This window comes from Lupinus angustifolius, chromosome LG10 (genome assembly GCF_001865875.1).
Source record: "Lupinus angustifolius cultivar Tanjil chromosome LG10, LupAngTanjil_v1.0, whole genome shotgun sequence".
In the NCBI taxonomy this organism is placed as follows: Eukaryota; Viridiplantae; Streptophyta; class Magnoliopsida; order Fabales; family Fabaceae; genus Lupinus; species Lupinus angustifolius.
This window is the reverse complement of record NC_032018.1, coordinates 1,151,948-1,170,160: the sequence shown is the minus strand read 5'-3', so window position 1 is coordinate 1,170,160 and position 18,213 is coordinate 1,151,948. Positions and strand designations below refer to the sequence as shown.

Sequence of the window (18,213 nt, the reverse complement as noted above, 5' to 3'; positions counted from 1 at the left end):
AAATTGTGATCTACTTAAACAGAAAAATTATCACCAAATAATGTTTGATTAGTTTGTTATATAGAGACATGATTTTTTAGGGACAGACCTCATTCAATTGTTATGACGTTATACATGGAATCAAAGAATAAAACTAAGAAAATGATCCTCTTTCTTGAAACAATCTTATCATATCAATTATATCAAATATAAAATTTGAGTTTATATTTTTTATAATTTTTTTAATTATATAAGACATTTTAATTGAATGCCTCAAGATAATGCTCTCCAAGGTTATGGTCGTTCTTCCAAGCTATTCTCAACCCATAAAATACCTTCACCTCAAATTTTGTTATTTCCCATGTTATAACTATCATTTACATTAAGCTTAATATTATCCTCCTAGTGACTATTCCATTGGATAATGAATTATATAACATCAAGAGATGGAGTAATGTCAATGTATCAATCTTTAAAATCATGATGAACATTCTATACAACATAACTATACAACATAACTAGAGTCTAAAGAAATAAGATCCATAAGAGTTATTCAATTATCTCCATAACTACCAAATATTGTCCGTGAGAAAAATTATAATAGTTTAAATGAGTAATAGTCATTCATTGATAATATAAGAACAATCTTGTTTCCAAGAATAATGACCTTTAATAAATTTCATCCATAAACAATATTGATAAGAAATACACATATGCTTTTAGGAACTGAAATCTTATATACTTTTTGTGTGGTAATATTAAACTATTCTCTGTGCGGGTAAAGCAGTATTTTCTCAAATGACGCTTTTGGGAATAGAACTCTAAAATTTTTCATCTTTTTAAGGATGCATGATTCTAATAATCTTATATACTATTGATAAAAAAATTATAGTTCAAAAATAAATTATAAGTTATCATGACTGTTTCTTATTGGTAAGACACGATTTTTATTGGATATTTATATTATTGGTACAAAAGCAAAAGACTTAGGTGACTATTTGGACATGCAAAGTATATATAACTGAACTGAGTTTAAGAGGCGAGTTAGATTGAAGTGGCAACAACATCCATGATGATAGGTCCGGGACTGAAGGAAATTAATCTGCTTTGTGTTGAACAACTTAAGGAAATGGAAACGGTTCTTTTTGTGCATTATTACCTTCCAACTCAGGAACCATGGGAGGTGGTAACACAAGATATGGCGTAGTTGGGGTTGATATAAGAGGTGGTGGTGAATATGAGAATGGTTCTTCTGGTGGTAAAAAAGGATCAAACTTTGGTGGTGCTGGAGGATCAATGAATATACGTGGTGGTGATAGCCATGGAAATATAGGTGTTTGTGGCATTGGTGGTGGGATTATCAAAGGTGGTGGAAAAACTATAGGAGGTGGTGGTGGTGGTGGTGATGGAACTAATGGTGGAGGTGGAGGCGGTGATGGAACTAATGGCGGAGGTGGAGGCGGTGATGGAACTAATGGTGGAGGATGGATAACTAGTGTTGGTGGAGAAGATACTAAAGGTGGTGGAGAAAAATGAAGAATTGGATGAAAAGGGTGGTTTTGTGGTGAAGGATAAGTAGGGAAAGGCCATGGACCACAACTTGGTCTTCTTTTCCTTCTTCCACCGCCTCTGTTTTCATGTCTTCTATCTGCTCTCAATTCTTCTTTGCTTTGTTGTTTGTGTTGGTGAGAATGAGTGTTTTGTGAGAGCAGAAGAAGTGTTAGTAGAGTTATTACTATGTTCCCTTTCATTTCTCTATTATTACACTCTTATGCTTTCACATCATATATATACTTGATGACATGATGCTTATGGTTATGGATTTCATATTTTATTAGTAGTATAGTATTTAAAGTTACTATGTGTATGAATAATATGGTGTAGAAGGCTTAAATGCGAGTTTGAGGCATTGAGAGAGGGAGTAAATACAAAGAGATAAGACAGGAGTATAGGCAACTAGAATTGCGCGTTTCGATAAATATGATGGAGATTTGGGCCCATTCATGTCTCACTTGGTATATCAAGTCAATCATAAAGTTTCATTCATTTAAAACGGAAATTAATATTTTAATATTATTTTATAATGTTTGATTGATCTAAGACAGAGAAGAAAATTATGGGACATGTGATCCTTATTTTTTTTTTTTTCTTTTTTTTTGTTGCTGAGCAGAATAGCTAGGTGGTGAATTAATGGAAGGAGTTGAGCTACTTTGACAAATTTGAGTCGTGGCATCAACAAATGCAATTGTAATCTGTGCCTACCATAAAATTTTATACTCTTGTCTACAAAAGTGTAGCTTAACACAATCAGCCAATATCTAGAATGCTCTCCATACTGGAAAGTACACTAATAAATAAGATTGTTACATGTGGGTTTTTAAAAAAATTAAAGGTGGAGATTTTATAATATTTTGAACAAAAATTATTATAAATAATAAAATTAACTTGGTCTTCACATTTTAGTATTAGACTCTTTGGTTAATCCCAACCCCAATATTAGAGTATATAGTGAACAGTAATTGTTTTTGAAGAGACTTGATTTTCACCTTCTACCCATTAAGTGGGTCAGGGTGTAGAGTATGAGCGTTGATGGACCATAGGGTGTGCTAACATTGGCTCAGTTCCTAATAATCACTATTCCTAAAAGCCTAATTGCTCCTTATGATGTGCTGCATATAAGTACAACCCAAAATAATCCTATACTTTCATGTGCACTTGTTATCGTTAAAATATTATAAAGGTAAGTGATAGGTACAAAATATTAATAATGATATTAATTCCATTAGATGAAATGAATTCGAAAATATGATGATATTGAACGAGTATTCAGTTTAATTTTGATGTATAGCCAAACATTTTAGCATTTAGTAGTGACAAGTTTTACTAAAAAGACATTGGTCTAGTGCTATAAGGTTCCACTAGATCCTTAAGGTCGATGATTCGATTCCATACTTATTGGGAGGGGCAACCACGAACCCAAAAATGAATTAGTTCATTATCCAAAAAGATAAAAATATACCCTTAATACTACCCGAAAAAAACTATATTTTTTTGTTTGTTTCTTGGACATGTTAAACTCTTTTATTGAGGTGAAAACAGATGTGGTTGATACAAGATTTTCTACAAGTAAACAAATAATGGGACATTTTAAGGTTGTACTAAAGTTGACCATGAATTAATTTACTACAATAAGTGACAAATCAATTATAAACATAAACATGTTTCTACCTAATGTGTACAACTGTAAAACATGAATCTCAACTTGCCAACTTGGTTGTTTTGAATATTATAGTTTCTTGCTTTTGATTTGGTGACTCACGTGACATTTGTAATTTTGCCACACGTCCACTAGAAAATTTTCCACCCTATCATCCTAGCTATAAAGTATGCATTACATGACTATAGTTATGGCTACCTTTCTAGTACTACTATTTTATTTTCCTCAGTGTTTCTTTCCCTTTCCTTCATCTGTGGTTTTCTGTTTCATGATCCTTTGTTAATGTCCATGTCCTATGACAATAATATTTTCTGCTACGGTTACAAGTTTCAACTTCTAAAAAACTTATATATAGTATAATAATGGACTTTTCATCCATTTTCCGAAATGGGCAATCCATATAAATCTGTATACCCCATTGATTAATATAACATAGATACACAATAATTAAGTAAACATGGAAATATGAAGATATCTAATGACAAATTATTAAGGGTCATCAATCAATAGCAACTCTAATTGAATTACAATTTGATAAACAACAAGGGGACCATGACATTTGGTAGAGGACAAGTCTATTATTTGGTAAGGACAAGTCTAAGGATCCTTGACCTTTGTATAACTGCCACATGATCCCATTACTATGTTTGTTTATGCTCAATATTACTTAACCTTCTCTCTCTAATCATCATGGTTCACTTCACCAATGATGAACATATCTTCTATCTCATAATGAGTGTCATTTATGTGTATAAGATATACTACGAATGGTTAGAAAAATACTTAAAAATTAAATTTTGACTTAAATATATTTTTTTCAACGAATCACAAAATCATTACCCTCGTCTAATACACTATAAATGGCATTCAAAAGTGTTTTCTCTGTCCATTTCTGATACATTGCAAAAACATATTGAACAAGCAAAGAAAAAAGAAAGAAGCTTCTCTTCACAAGTTATTCCACTTACTTATTCACACTACACACTCCTTTTCTGTCTCATTCTTTTTCAATAAGGACACATCATAGGAAATGAATCTTCTTTTGTTCTTCCCCATTTTGGTGCTAACAGTTTCTCTTTCCTCATCAAATCTTCATGCTTCAAATGCAAATGCACAAGCTGAATCTCCAGGTACTGTTCTCCTTCCTCTACCTGCATTATATCATCAAGTTCTTAACTTTACCTTATTCCATTTCCTGTTTGTTATGTGGATAATGCCATGAACTTCATGAGTTCAAAAATTATCAGAAACACTAAATAGTTCTGAAGTTGAAAGTCCTAACAACAAAAATCTACTCTCTTTTCTTACCTTTTGCTTTTCTTTGTTATCATGGATTGTCCTTGAATTTTGGTATTTATCACCATTTTCATGATATATAGAAGTATGGTTTTCTGAAAAATGCAACCTTTCAGTTAAAGGAACAGAAGAAAGTTGGAGTTTCTGGAAATTCATAAACCCTTCTTCAGTAGTAATAAATTGTTACTGTTTTTAATAATTTTGCTTACTTAATAGACGTTAGAATTATACTATGTCTTTGAAGATCTTCCTTGCCACTTGTTCTTGCTCTGTGACATGGAGGTCATGAGTTCAAATCATGCAAATAACGTCTCCGTTTTATCAATATATAGTGCTTATTGCTTAATGAGTTGAACTATTTCACCCTTTTTGTTGAAGCAGGAATTCAGGAGGCCAGAGTAGTGCACCACCAGAATTTGAATAAGAGAATTCTAGTAGCACTAATTGTTTGTTGTGTTCTTCTTGGTGGAATCTTCCTATTCTTATCATGTGTCTGGTTCGGTCGACATAAAATCTTAACAAGCTCAAGCAGCAAAAGCGAAGGAACCATGGGTATTTTCTCTTTCAAACTTTGTGTAGTTTTTAGTTGTTTTTTGTTTCTGCAGAGAGTAATAATGAAAGCTCAGAAAACTCATTATCAATCCTTCATTCATTTATTTATTGAACTTGTAGAGGCTGCAAAAGGAGAAATCTTAAACCCTGTTAGTGCTAAACTGAACTACTCAAGGATGATAGATAAGAAGAGTTCAATTGCTATTTTTGATTTTCAATTGTTAGAGGCTGCAACAAACAGATTTTGCAAAAGCAACATTATGGGAGAGAGTGGTTCTAGAACTGTTTACAGAGCTCATTTCGACGAACATTTCAAGGCAGCTGTGAAGATAGCAGATATTGATGCTGATAGAGAGTTTGAGGTGATGGTCCTATTGAATATGCATTTCCTAGGACTGTTGTCTTTCTTTACTGAATATGCTTTTATTTTTGCACTGAATTGCAGAATGAAGTGAGTTTGCTGAGCAAGATGCGGCATCAGAATATCATAAAACTTCTTGGTTATTGTATTCATGGTGAATCGAGGTTTCTTGTTTATGAATTGATGGAGAATGGATCTTTGGAAACTCAATTGCATGGTAAATTTTGTCATTAATGTTGATTAGGAAGAGATGAGAAATTTTCATATATTGGGAAATCAAGCATCATGTTGTTCGTGTAGGACCTAATCGTGGATCGTCTTTAACTTGGTTTCTCCGGTTAAGAATCGCAGTTGATGTTGCTAGGTGAGTCTGCCATTCTTAATGCGCTAAAAACTAATTGAATAACCGTTGTCGTATTTATCGTGAGTAATGACTAATACATGTTTGTTTCTCATAGGGCGCTAGAATATCTCCATGAGCACTCCAATCCGCCCGTGGTTCATAGAGACCTAAAATCTTCTAATGTTCTTCTGGATTCTAACTTCAATGCCAAGGTAAGATTGTGCATGACATATTAATCTTACATGTGGTCCATTAGTTACTTATTATGCGCTTATGCTTCCCTTTACTAAGTTTTGTGATTCAGTTATCAGATTTTGGACTTGCTATAGGCTCTGGAATGCAACACAAGAACATGAAGATGTCAGGAACTTTGGGATATGTGGCACCTGAGTACATATCACATGGTATGCAAGAATACTTTTTATAATTTAAAAGACAAAATCTCAGTCATTGTTACACTCTTTGCTCCTTTCTTGAACCGGGTCATTGCAGTATTTGTCCTTCCTTAGAAACATTATTTCTCTATATCCTTCAACCTTCTTTCTGTTGAGGCAGTTCACTGCTCGTACTGTTTGATTTCATCACATTTCTCTGAAATATTTTATTCCTAACTTTTAACATCATTCTTTTCTGTATTTGTTAAGTTAATTGCAAGGATTGTTATGTATTTTAAAAAAAACAGTGAGTTCTTTTGCATCATTGTTGTTTCAAGCTTTAACGGGAAACCATGGAATATGATATTTCCTTCAAAACAAAGCATGAAAGTAGTTAGTTTTTTCAGGTAAACTAACTGATAAGAGCGATGTCTACGCATTTGGGGTTGTCCTTCTAGAACTTCTAACCGGAAGAAAACCTATGGAGAACATGTCCTCAAACGAATACCAATCCCTTATCTCATGGGTATGTTTTCTTTCATACCTCCAAGCTTGTAATCCTGGTTAATGGAGAAATTTGTGCTAGAACTTACTTGGTGGCTACTGGCTACAAATTTTGACTTGCAGGCTATGCCTCAGCTAACTGACAGATCGAAACTTCCAAGTATTCTGGATCCTGTTATCAGAAACACCATGGATTTGAAGCATTTATATCAGGTCCATTGAATACAATCACTGTAATCACAAGTTTTCCTTATTACTGATAAATGCTACATCTTATGTCCTATGAAGCACAAGCACTAAAAAAGTTGTTGTGTCTTTGTCATATCCAGTACATGCATCAGTATTTGAAACTCTTATAACTGTATTTTACAACTTTTTACCTTTGCTTTTCAAATTTTTATATCATTATAGATGGAAATATCATAAATTAGATGGAAGTTTTGTTATGTTAACAGTGTCTTCTGTTTCAAAACATTACTCTTCTCTTTCAATTTGAGATTTGTGTATTGTTAGCCTTACATTAATTCTATAGCTGGTATCATAACTGTGTGTCGTATGTGCCCCGTGCTGTAAGATTCTTCTTAGCTAATGTCAATGTTAACTTTCTACAGGTTGCTGCAGTGGCTGTGCTCTGTGTGCAACCAGAACCAAGTTATAGGCCACTAATAACAGATGTGCTACACTCCCTCATTCCTTTAGTACATGTTGAGCTTGGAGGGTCACTCAGAGTTACAGAACCAGTTCACTCAGAGGACTTGCACTGATTTGAGAAATTCTATTTAACTAGTCTAGTATTTATTTGTGCACTTTTTGTTACATTTTATTATCATTACTGTTGTTGAAAATAGGAATATCAAATTGTTCACCATCCTTTTCCATATGGTCATTCTCTTGTACCTAACATGTAACTTCATGATTTTGGTTGTTTATGTTAGTTGTAAAAATCATGTTGAAATTAGTCTTCACAAGCTAAATGATGGAATTTTGTGATTAGATTGGTTTCATTGAATACAAAGTTCAAAGAAACTTTATGCTAGTACTAAAACAATATGATGATAAAATCGACAAAAAAAATCATTTGGTCTCTAGTCTCTAAATCCCAACATTGAATTGTGCTGCACAATTTCCAGGTGTTGGATTATTTCAAAGCCCTTGTATCCTCCTAAATCCAAATGAGATTTAAGATTATAAGGGCAAATGATTGAACTATCCATTTATCTATTTTCTCTTCTAAATCTATCTTCCAAAAGGACTTAGGTTGCTAGACAGTGTAGTGTTGCTGAATTGTGTCAATGTCAAGCCCCTTGAGTTTCACAACAGACTCTACATGTCCCTTCAGTGTGTGAAGCTCCCTCAACCTATAAACCAAATAGACCAAATTGGATTAGTATAAATGTTAATGGAGAAAAATAAAGGAATACTGATATTCTCACAAGATTTGCCAAGATCACTTTTTTCACTTATTTTGTAACTATTAATCAAAAGATTTTTGCTTCTGAAACAACAACAGTTTTTTTATCCATGGTTATAAAGTAGGTATGAGATTAACATTTCCAAAAATAAAATGCATACAAGCACTTCACAAGAAATTACCTTGCAACTTCAGCACGTTTCTTAGCTTGTTCTGCAAGTTCAGACAATTCCCTATAGTTGTTCTTTTCATTCAACATTTCTTCAGTTTCAGGAGGATTGAGACCATGTAGTGTGCGTTGAGCTGTAGCCCATTGTGCTTCTCTCTCCCCTTTTCCATAATCCTTCTTTGAGGTGAAAGCAATCTGCATCAAGAATCACAGAAAAGCATGGTCAAATTAAGAGACAAACACAAGTTTGACATTTAAATGCTACAACTTAGGGTGCATTTGGAAGAGTTTATTGAATTTTAAGAGAGCAACTTATTATAAGATAACTTCAGAAAAAAGTTATCATCCTAGCTCTTTCATACTTAAGATAATAAGCTCTTTTGTAGCTTATTTCAAAATAGCTTATTAAAAAGTGCTCAATCGAGCTGTTTATTCAAACACACCCTTAGTATACACAATAACATTGGGATAGAAATGTTACCCTGTTCTCAGTAACGTTATTCCATGCCTTGCCACTCAATGCATATCTGATGATGAATTTAAGAACATCCAATGGTATATAGAAAACAATGCTGTAGAGCCAAATGACACCAGCCCAACCCCATCCAATTCCTTTGATCCTTGCAAAGCCCCAGTTTGCATACACAGCTATGATTGTGGCAATCTACCAAATTATTCAGCTCTTAGTACTTTGTTATAGACATGCACAAAGCAAAACAATATCAACAAACTAAACACATTTTATTATTACAAATTTTTTTACCAGTTGTGCTATCAGGAATGCAACCACCAAAAGTAGGCCAGGGCGTTCAACGAAAGACCAACTCCTTGACCTTGTAACAAAAATGAGAGCCTGACTTACAATACTAACTTGAAGATAAACAGCTGCTGTGAGCTCATGCTCATTGTCCCTGATGGATCTCACACCAAATTTGTCCTGCCAATACATTTTTACTATACTGTGAAGATGTGAAGTCATGTATGTGTTAAGTTATTGTTCTATAAGTTAAGCCTCCAATAATTTTGCAATAGAAGTGTTTTATAATTTTTGTTTATTTTTCTCTTCATCTTACCGAGAAGAAATTAGATGCATGAGCAGCCCAGAAAAAGACAACAGTCATAACAGCAAGGTAGGCACCAAGCACTACTCCTGTAGTGAAAATCTCTCTCAGCTTCCATGAATCAGGTGAGGGAGATGGCTTCACCCTATCCTTGGAAATGGTCATGATGGTACCATCATTTAGTATGGCAATGATCAAAACCATAAAAGGTGAGAAATCAAATTTCCATATTAGAGCAATGAGCAAAAAGCCAAGCACAATTCGGATTGTAATAGAAACTGCATATATGGTGTAGTTCTTCATCCTCTGAAAGATGGCTCTACTTGTCAAGACTGCACTCACAATGACACTCAAACCAGGCTCAGTGAGGACTATGTCAGATGCACCTCGAGCTGCATCGGTTGCATCAGCCACTGCAATTCCAATATCTGCCCTTTTCAAGGCTGGAGCATCATTCACACCATCACCAGTCATCCCACATATGTGTTTCCTGTCTTGGAGTCTCTTCACAATCTCATATTTGTGTTCTGGAATTGACATCAAAACAATCCCTCAAATCACTTGATGGAGTTAACTTTAAAATTACTTCACACATTGTAAATCTATCTGTTTAGAATTGGATTTAATTTAAGTGAACGTTTTACTTTTTTTAATGATGTGCAATATATAATTGCATGTCAAGGAAATAAAGAGGGACTTAATAACATGCATTGAAACTTCAACTTCTAGGAACTAGTGATATATGCATGCATAATATTAAGAACTTTACACTGATCAATGATCATGCATGAAAAGAAACTATTTAGGAATTAATTTGTACCAGGGAAGACACCAGCAAAGCCATCAGCCTTCTCAATAAGTTCATCAATTGGAAGAGAAGCAACAGACTCATCTTTGTTCTGGCCAAGGAGGGATGAAGAAGGGTACATGTTACTTCCCATGCCAAGCCTTCTACCAGTTTCCTTTCCAATAGCTAGCTGATCACCCGTGATCATCTTAACATTCACTCCAAGATGGAGAGCGCGCCTAATGGTCTCTGCACTGTCATGCCTCGGTGGATCAAAGAGAGGTAACAGACCGACAAATTGCCATGGTGCTCCTGCACTCTCCTTGCTCTTTTCTGGTACTTCCTACATGTATATGAATTTTGTTTTACCACTTAACTAACTGTATGTACTATCCAAAAAATTTTGTAAACAATAAATCTCAACAACTTCTGGATAACTTTAAATTTTGTGAGAGTTATATCATTTGCAAATAAAGTTGGACAACTTAACTTTTTACAATGCAAAGTTTAAGTACTAAAATCGAAGTTATAATTGTTGAGAATAGATGTACATGAAACATATATCATATAGTATGTGAGTTATCATTTGTGGGTTGTAATTACAATGAACCATAACTTACTTGTTTGGCAACAGCAAGGGAACGAAGACCGCGCTCAGCAAATTTATCAATAATGGAAATAGCTTTCCTCTTCACCTCTTCCTTGAGATTGCAAAGTTCTATAATCTGCCAAGAAATTCAATATGGTTTACATAAGTGCAGGGCATTTTACAATGAAGCAAGAGACATCTACATTTGTTAACAACAACTAGCTATCTCTGGTTATTTTTTAAATCCATATATATAAAGAAGATAAAAGGTAAGTAAAACATAAATATACGTAGTATCAAATACGATGTTCAAAACTTGATGCTCGGATAATAGGACTCATATTTACCTGCTCTGGTGCTCCTTTGCTAGCTCGATGCCAATTACCCGCAGTGTCTATGTATGTTATGGCAGTACGCTTGTCCACTGGATTAAAAGGCAGGAAATGTACCTCTGTAATGCCATCTCTGGCCTGTACCAAGCAGAAGAAGGATGTCAATGAAGTTATAATCTATCAAGAGACCTAAAGTCAAGATAATCAAAAGTACAAAAAGAGGACTTCATGAATATGTATATTTTTTCCTTTGGTTAAAGATTTTATACATGTAAAATACACAAACATTAAGTCTTGTTAAAATGTTTATTAAGAGTTCTGTAGAATGAAGGCAAAATATAAAGATGTTAGAACATGATATAATTGCCTTTGTTCCATTCAAGATGATACTGTTGTAATTTCTGTCAACTTTCTAATGATTAAGATTATAGAGGGCTAACATATCCTCTAGATAAAATTCCAAACCTCCTTTGGATCACCCAACATTCCAACAATGCATGCATCAATAGCATCTTGGTTCTCTACCCTAGAGGCTCTAGCTCCAAGTAAAAGTACAGTATCCTTATCAGCACCTTTTACAAAAACCTGCAATATAGACAAATGACTTCAACCATTACCAAAAATGAAAGAGTTATAAACAATTGACCACCCAAATTCATATAATTCATTATCCAACATTAAATAAGCATGTTCTTTGTACAACAGATTTTAACAACATTTGAGATAATTCATTCCACACTCACATTAATCCAACTTCATTCCATTCATCAAAACATTTATCATATAAATTGATTTTGTATCCTAAATCATATATAACTAATCAGTTGATAAAGATTTGTGTGCCATTTGCTTACCTCAACCAAATTCTTGTCAACAGTAAGTTTGTTCAATGTTAGAGTGCCAGTTTTGTCACTACATAACACATCCATTCCAGCCATTTCCTCAATTGCTGTCATCCTCTTGGTAATAGCACCTTGCTCCGATAGTTTATGGGAACCGATAGCCATTGTTACTGACAACACTGTTGGCATGGCAATTGGAATTCCACCAATGAGAAGCACCAACAGATTGTCGATTCCTTGCCTATACTTGCGGTGCTGAATTGGGTACATCACAATAATTTCGATGACCATGCCAATAGCAATTGTGCAAATGCAGAAGTTACCAATGGCTGTCAACACCTGATCAAAGTTGTAAACATAAAAACTCACATAAGTAAAGTTCAACATATATGCAAAAAAAAAAGTGTACTTATTCATGCTACTATATAAGATAATCTTAAGGGAATATAGTACCACAAAAGACATAACACTTTTCATGAGCATATGCTAATTATCATATACCATACGTATACATGCAACTCAATCAACAAAATGAGCATATATTAAGAACAATATCCCAGAAATAGAACATTTTGTCGTATTTCATGCTGTTCAGTCGACACCAAATATTAGCTTAGTGCAAAGATTTCTTGACATGGTTATACATAAAAACAAGAATGATAGTACCTTTTGGAAGTGACCAACTTGGTTAGTGCTGTCTACCAAATGAGCAGCCTTACCAAAGAAAGTATGAACCCCAGTTGCAATTACAATAGCCTCAATCTCTCCTTGCTTTACTGTGGAACCAGAGAAAACTTCATCACCGGGGTTCTTAGAAACAGGCAAGGACTCACCAGTGAGTGCCGATTGATCGATCTTTAAGGGATCTCCTTCTAAGAGACGAGCATCAGCTGGAACAATGTCTCCTAATTTGATGCTGATTATATCTCCTGGTACTAATATTGCAGCCTCTTGCTCAGTCCACCTTCCATCTCTCAGAACCTGTCAATCATTCAAATACAATACATGCATCTCAAACATTAAACTTGTCAACAATTTGTGAAAAATGTTTAGATGCTACTCATGCAACAAGTTAGTTTTTGTTTCTTTCACCTTACCTATAAATACAAATATTCTTATATATTCAAAGTAATTATTCAATAAGTGATTATCAATGAAATCCTATAACCTTCCTATCAATCGTTTTTAACTTATTTCACAAGTTTCTCTAATAAGCTTATAGAAATTTTTAAAAAGAGCTTATACAAGTGTTATAACTCATAAGCTATTTTCCGATAAGAACAGTTGTATTAAACCGAGCATAAGGGGTGTCCACCCAATACAAAAGAAGATAAAATATTGATCTTTTTAGAAGCTAAATTAACATAATACTTCAGATCCATACACGAGTTGGCTAAACATAGAGTGAGCATTATATTATACCTTGGTTTTGGGAGCAAGACCTGCCATAAGTGCTGCAGCTGCATTGCCTGCATTGTTTTCTTCTATAAAGCTAATAGTGGAGTTGATAACTAGCAGCACAGTTATTCCAACAAAGTCCTGCCAATCTGGTGGCTTACCCTGCATGATTCAAGAACATGAAGACAAATAAAAAAGGAAATGTATAAGCCAAATGGTATTATTTAAATTAAATGCATGCATTACTTATTACTTACCCCTCCATTTGCCAATGCAATGGCCATGATAGCACCAAGTTCCATGACCCATGATAGAGGATTCCACATAAAGCCCAAGAATTTCAGCAACTTGCTTTCCTGTTTCAAATAATAATGTTTGTACAAAGTAATGAATTATCAAAAGATGTTATGAAATACCTAACTAAAAGCAATTCTAGACTAATACTCTTTGTCCTTGTATGTTTTTTTATACTTATATTCTATAATCACAGATCCAGACACTACTTTGTTTTCAAAACAATTATATCTGTTTATCAATGATTATAACATATGGTACAAAACAATTATATCTATTTATCAATGTTATATTTTTCTTCTAGACTAGTGTGGAAGATAGGGGCAAGGATCACATGTCTTTAATTGTGTCTCATCCCATGTCTCAAGTCAATCACATATTGTCATATGAATAAAATAAAAATTTTAAAAACAAAAAGTATCATTCTGATTGGTTTGACATATGGAATGAAACATCATTCGGGATAGGTGATCTCTGTCCGAACGATAGATTACGGGATTGAATTATTGCCTTCTTTTCTTCCAACTTGTTGGGTCCAAAAACTAGCAGCCTCTTTTGGCCTTCCTCATTGGTGAGTCCTTCTTTGGAACAGTTCAATTCTTTGAACACTTCATCAACAGGTATTCTCTCCTGCAACCCATGCATGCACGTTTGATTATAATAAAATATAGAAACTAACAACAAAATTGAAAGAAATAAAGCAAATGAGATAAAAGAAACAAAAAAAAAACACTAACAAGATCCACTGTCTCCTTCTTTATATCTTCTAGGCTTGTCATGTTGTTCTTAATTATTATTACTAGTAATTGTTCTTTAGTAGAGACTCAAAAAAAGAGATAAAGAGAAAGAAAATAAGAGAGTGAATAAGTTTGTTGTTTAAGTAAGAAAAAAATGTGAAAGTAGATGTATCTATATATAAGGAAAGGTGTAAGGAGAATGAAAGTACTAGTGATTATCAATGCATTATGGTGCATGTGTGAGTGAGAGTTTTTCCTTTTTATTCTCTCTCTATAAAACTATTCTATAATGACTCATTCCCACTCATTCACCAATAAACTGGCCACTTTTCTTTCTTCACTCTCTTTCTCTTTTTTCGTTATATCACTAACCAATTAAAATTTAACTAAATGAAGAAAATTCATCAATGAAAATTATAAAAATAGCAAAGTGGCGAGACTCGTGGTCTTTCCATTCATCTATGTTGACAATAATGGGGCACGTGCCCCACAAAATGTTTGAATATATATATATATATATATATTTCTTCTATGTATGTAAATTATTTAAGGAAAAATGTCAATGAATGTGCTAAGTGCACTTATCAACGAATTTTACATAGAAAGCATGCAATCAGAATATTGTCTTTTCATACATATGTTCTATGTTCAGATTCATCAATCCGGTTATCTATAACATGATTCATTATGTAAAATAGTTACTTAAGACTCAAATAATATGCTAATGACTCAGGATATAGTCATCAACATTCATAGGTATGTGAGGTTAACGGGAATTAAGCATGTGGGTATTTTTTTCATTTAGAAGACTCGAACCTGAAACTTTGCTAAAGGAAATCAAACATGTACCACTTGAACCAACACTCGTTGGTGGATGGTATACCTTTGCTCACACTAGTATGTGCTCAATGAGTGTAAAGTTTTTCATATCAATTATCATAGTGAATTGGCAATGGGATATAGATAAAAAATGGTAATCGGAGCCATCCCAAATATGACTAGGGCCTAATCCAAAATAATGTTTGTTGGTGTATCCAATATCCAATACATATGGAAACTATAGAAAATTGGCCCAACACATATTATTAACAAGTGAAAAGTCATATCTATTCTATATTGTTCCCATTGTATGTATCATAACCTCAATTATAGTATTGAAATAGTTAAATGAAAACAATTGATTTCATGGATTTTTCAGGATAATGTTTGACATGAAAATTAAGTCTTTTAGAGAATTTTGCATGATTCAAACATTATATTACTCCCTTGTGGGTTTTAACTAGCACAGTTTAAGGCCCAACAAAAGACCCATTGCAAAGCTCATATCTAACTTAGAATGAAAGAGTAATCCATTCAAATACTCTGAAAATATGTAATTTTCATAATCATTTCATTAGGCTTATCAAGTTTGTGTTTTTAAATGGTTGTGGGGGACAAAATATGATTGCCAGATAGATAAATAATCATTAAGCATGGAGTTTGAATAGTGGAATTTTAATTGTCCCCACCCATCTTTCAAAGATTTGAAGGCACAAAAATTAGATCAAATAGTAGCAAAAAAAACTATATTGTAGAAAAGTTTAAGATTATATAGTTTCGAAAAATTATTTCATGGTTTTAAATACAAACAACAATAACAACAACCACATTTTATCTTATTAGGAATGATCAGCTACATAAATCAAATGAGTCTTTAATTGTAAAAATCTATATACATTTAAGTAAAATTTCAACTTCGAGCGTTATGATTAATTAGTCTTCCAATTCCATACTCAAATTAAGTTGAGTTCAATATCATTTTAGAAAACAAAGAGTGTTCAACCAAAAATTGCATATATAAAAGATTCTAATTAATATAGCTAGAAAAATGAACACTAATGTTAGCATTGCATAATCACATAGCACCCCAAAAAATTAATGAAAACCAGGTACAATATGTTTGACACTATTTTTGCATACTATTCATCTGCAAACAGAACTCATTATATTATATTTGGCATGATTGCAACTCCAATATTGAACTACATACAAACAAACAAGGTCTTGATTGCAAGCATGGAGGTTGTACTCCATGCAAATAATTAAAGTTGAAATTATTAATTGCATTTCAAAAGTGACAGAAAAAAGATCCCAATTTGGTTTTTTCTTCTGGAAAAAAAAAAGATGTAGGAAAGGTGAAGGACATGTTGTATATTTGTGGACTTTAGGTCTACCCTATTATTACATTACAGATGGGTGTTTCACCTTTATATACATTTTCCTTAATATACATAACTTAAATCACCCAACATAATAAGGGTTGAAATTATTACACTCAATTAATCAATTTATATTAAAATTTGATTATATGAAGAGAATTACTAAGTTTGGACACTCCACATAGAGTCCTATCTAATTGCTTTATTTAGAATTTTTTTTCTTAATTCTTCTTTTATTTCCAACAAATTGCACATTTTTATTCTCTGAATAGACTAATATTTTAATGAAAATAATGGTCATAAAAAGAGTAAAAAAAATGCGATCTAGTCCCCCTTTTGATATAGATGTCTTGTCCAAAAAGAAATTGTTTTTTTGTCACCTCAACAAATTTTATGAAACATGATTAAAACATGTTCGTATTTTTTAAAATTGTGTCAACAATAGTGCACTCTATAGAACGTTTTTTCAAAGGAAAAATGACAAACATTGCCTAAGTATCTAAAAAAACACATGGATGAAATTATCGTGATCCATAAATGTATCCTATTTTTTAATCTAAGATATTGGTTAGAACGAAAATGAATGACTCATAGAACAAATGGAGAAAACACTAAAAGAACACAACTAAACATAATATCATATTTAACCCAATAATATAATCAGGCGCATGATGAAATCTGAAGAAAAAAATTAAAGTGAAAAAGAGTTATGCATGTGGATTGGTGAGTGGATATATGTCTTGTGGTTAGTGAACAAAAAATGAGTATGTGGGTCAAAAGTTGTGCTTTTTCAGAAAACAAAGGATCGAGGATGGAAGAATAGTTCAAAAGAGAATATAGAAAAGGTAGTGTGGTCTGTTATGAAGTAGAAAAAGCAAGTGGGAAAACAATAAGAATGTTTATTTGTTAAACAAGTAATGCATCACTGAGATATCACCAATTTCTCTTCCTTTATCATATTTGGCTCTATCTATGTCCACTTTCCTTAGATACACACCATGGGTTTGGGTTTGGCTTTATATATTTTTTGCTCCAATTTCTTTCTATTATTTTTTCATGGTTGGGTCTAATCTTATTAGTTCAAGTGTATTGCTATGATGAAAAGAGAGTGACAGAAATAGAGCAAGCAACATGTTGAAGAAAATAAGAATGATCTAATTCTGTGTTAAGAGAAATATAAATGGTAATAATACATTTTTCAGCATACTCTTTATGTATTGTTCTTACATAAATTTCACTCAATAATAAAAAGTTTAGTCTTTATTTAGTAGATCTGCATAAAATTCATCCAATATCATAAAGTATATTGCTAAATGGTAGCATTGTCATGCATGCTATTTGTTGCACAAACATATATAAAGTCACTACCCTAGTGTGTATCCAAGGAATGTGGACATAGATACAGCCAAATATGATAAAGGAAGATAAATTGATTAGATTTGTGTGAAGCTTTACTTCTTTAACAATTAAACATTCTTATTGTTTTCCCACTTGCTTTTTCTTTCTATATTCTCTTTTGAACTATCACTTGTTTTATGTAAAAGCACAACTTTTGACCCACATACTCATTTTTGTTCACTAATTTGTTGGTTGAGTCACTCTTGATGAAAAATAAAGAAGACACATAATTGTCAGAATTTAAGAAAGTGAAGTAGAATATAGAGCTTAGAGTGCATAAATTCAATTGCGTTGGTTACTTTGAACAAAGTAGCAACCTTAAACATAATATCATGTGAAGAATAGTAGCACACTTTCTCACATTGCAAAAC

General features: G+C 33.0%; 3 protein-coding genes across 3 annotated transcripts; 2 read left to right on the top strand and 1 right to left on the bottom strand.

The window, feature by feature from the left end:
- Positions 951-1,729, top strand: LOC109358157 (glycine-rich cell wall structural protein 1.0-like). Its single transcript, XM_019602231.1, has 2 exons — positions 951-1,369; positions 1,409-1,729. The coding sequence occupies exons 1-2, from the start codon at positions 1,156-1,158 to the stop codon at positions 1,513-1,515; spliced, it is 321 nt and encodes a 106-aa protein (XP_019457776.1). The 5' UTR covers positions 951-1,155; the 3' UTR covers positions 1,516-1,729.
- LOC109358763 (probable receptor-like protein kinase At1g80640) lies at positions 4,091-7,870 on the top strand. The gene is made up of 10 exons (XM_019603195.1): positions 4,091-4,326; positions 4,874-5,044; positions 5,165-5,406; positions 5,490-5,622; positions 5,706-5,769; positions 5,864-5,960; positions 6,053-6,152; positions 6,530-6,648; positions 6,750-6,839; positions 7,238-7,870. Exons 1-10 carry the CDS (start codon positions 4,227-4,229, stop codon positions 7,388-7,390), a joined length of 1,269 nt encoding a protein of 422 aa, XP_019458740.1. The 5' UTR covers positions 4,091-4,226; the 3' UTR covers positions 7,391-7,870.
- LOC109358762 (plasma membrane ATPase) lies at positions 7,612-14,375 on the bottom strand. Its single transcript, XM_019603194.1, has 15 exons — positions 14,247-14,375; positions 14,020-14,139; positions 13,473-13,571; positions 13,240-13,377; positions 12,484-12,798; positions 11,830-12,156; positions 11,441-11,560; positions 10,991-11,113; positions 10,675-10,779; positions 10,088-10,397; positions 9,280-9,794; positions 8,970-9,143; positions 8,688-8,870; positions 8,220-8,401; positions 7,612-7,984 (listed from the first exon to the last, which is right to left on the bottom strand). Exons 1-15 carry the CDS (start codon positions 14,286-14,288, stop codon positions 7,888-7,890), a joined length of 2,850 nt encoding a protein of 949 aa, XP_019458739.1. The 5' UTR covers positions 14,289-14,375; the 3' UTR covers positions 7,612-7,887.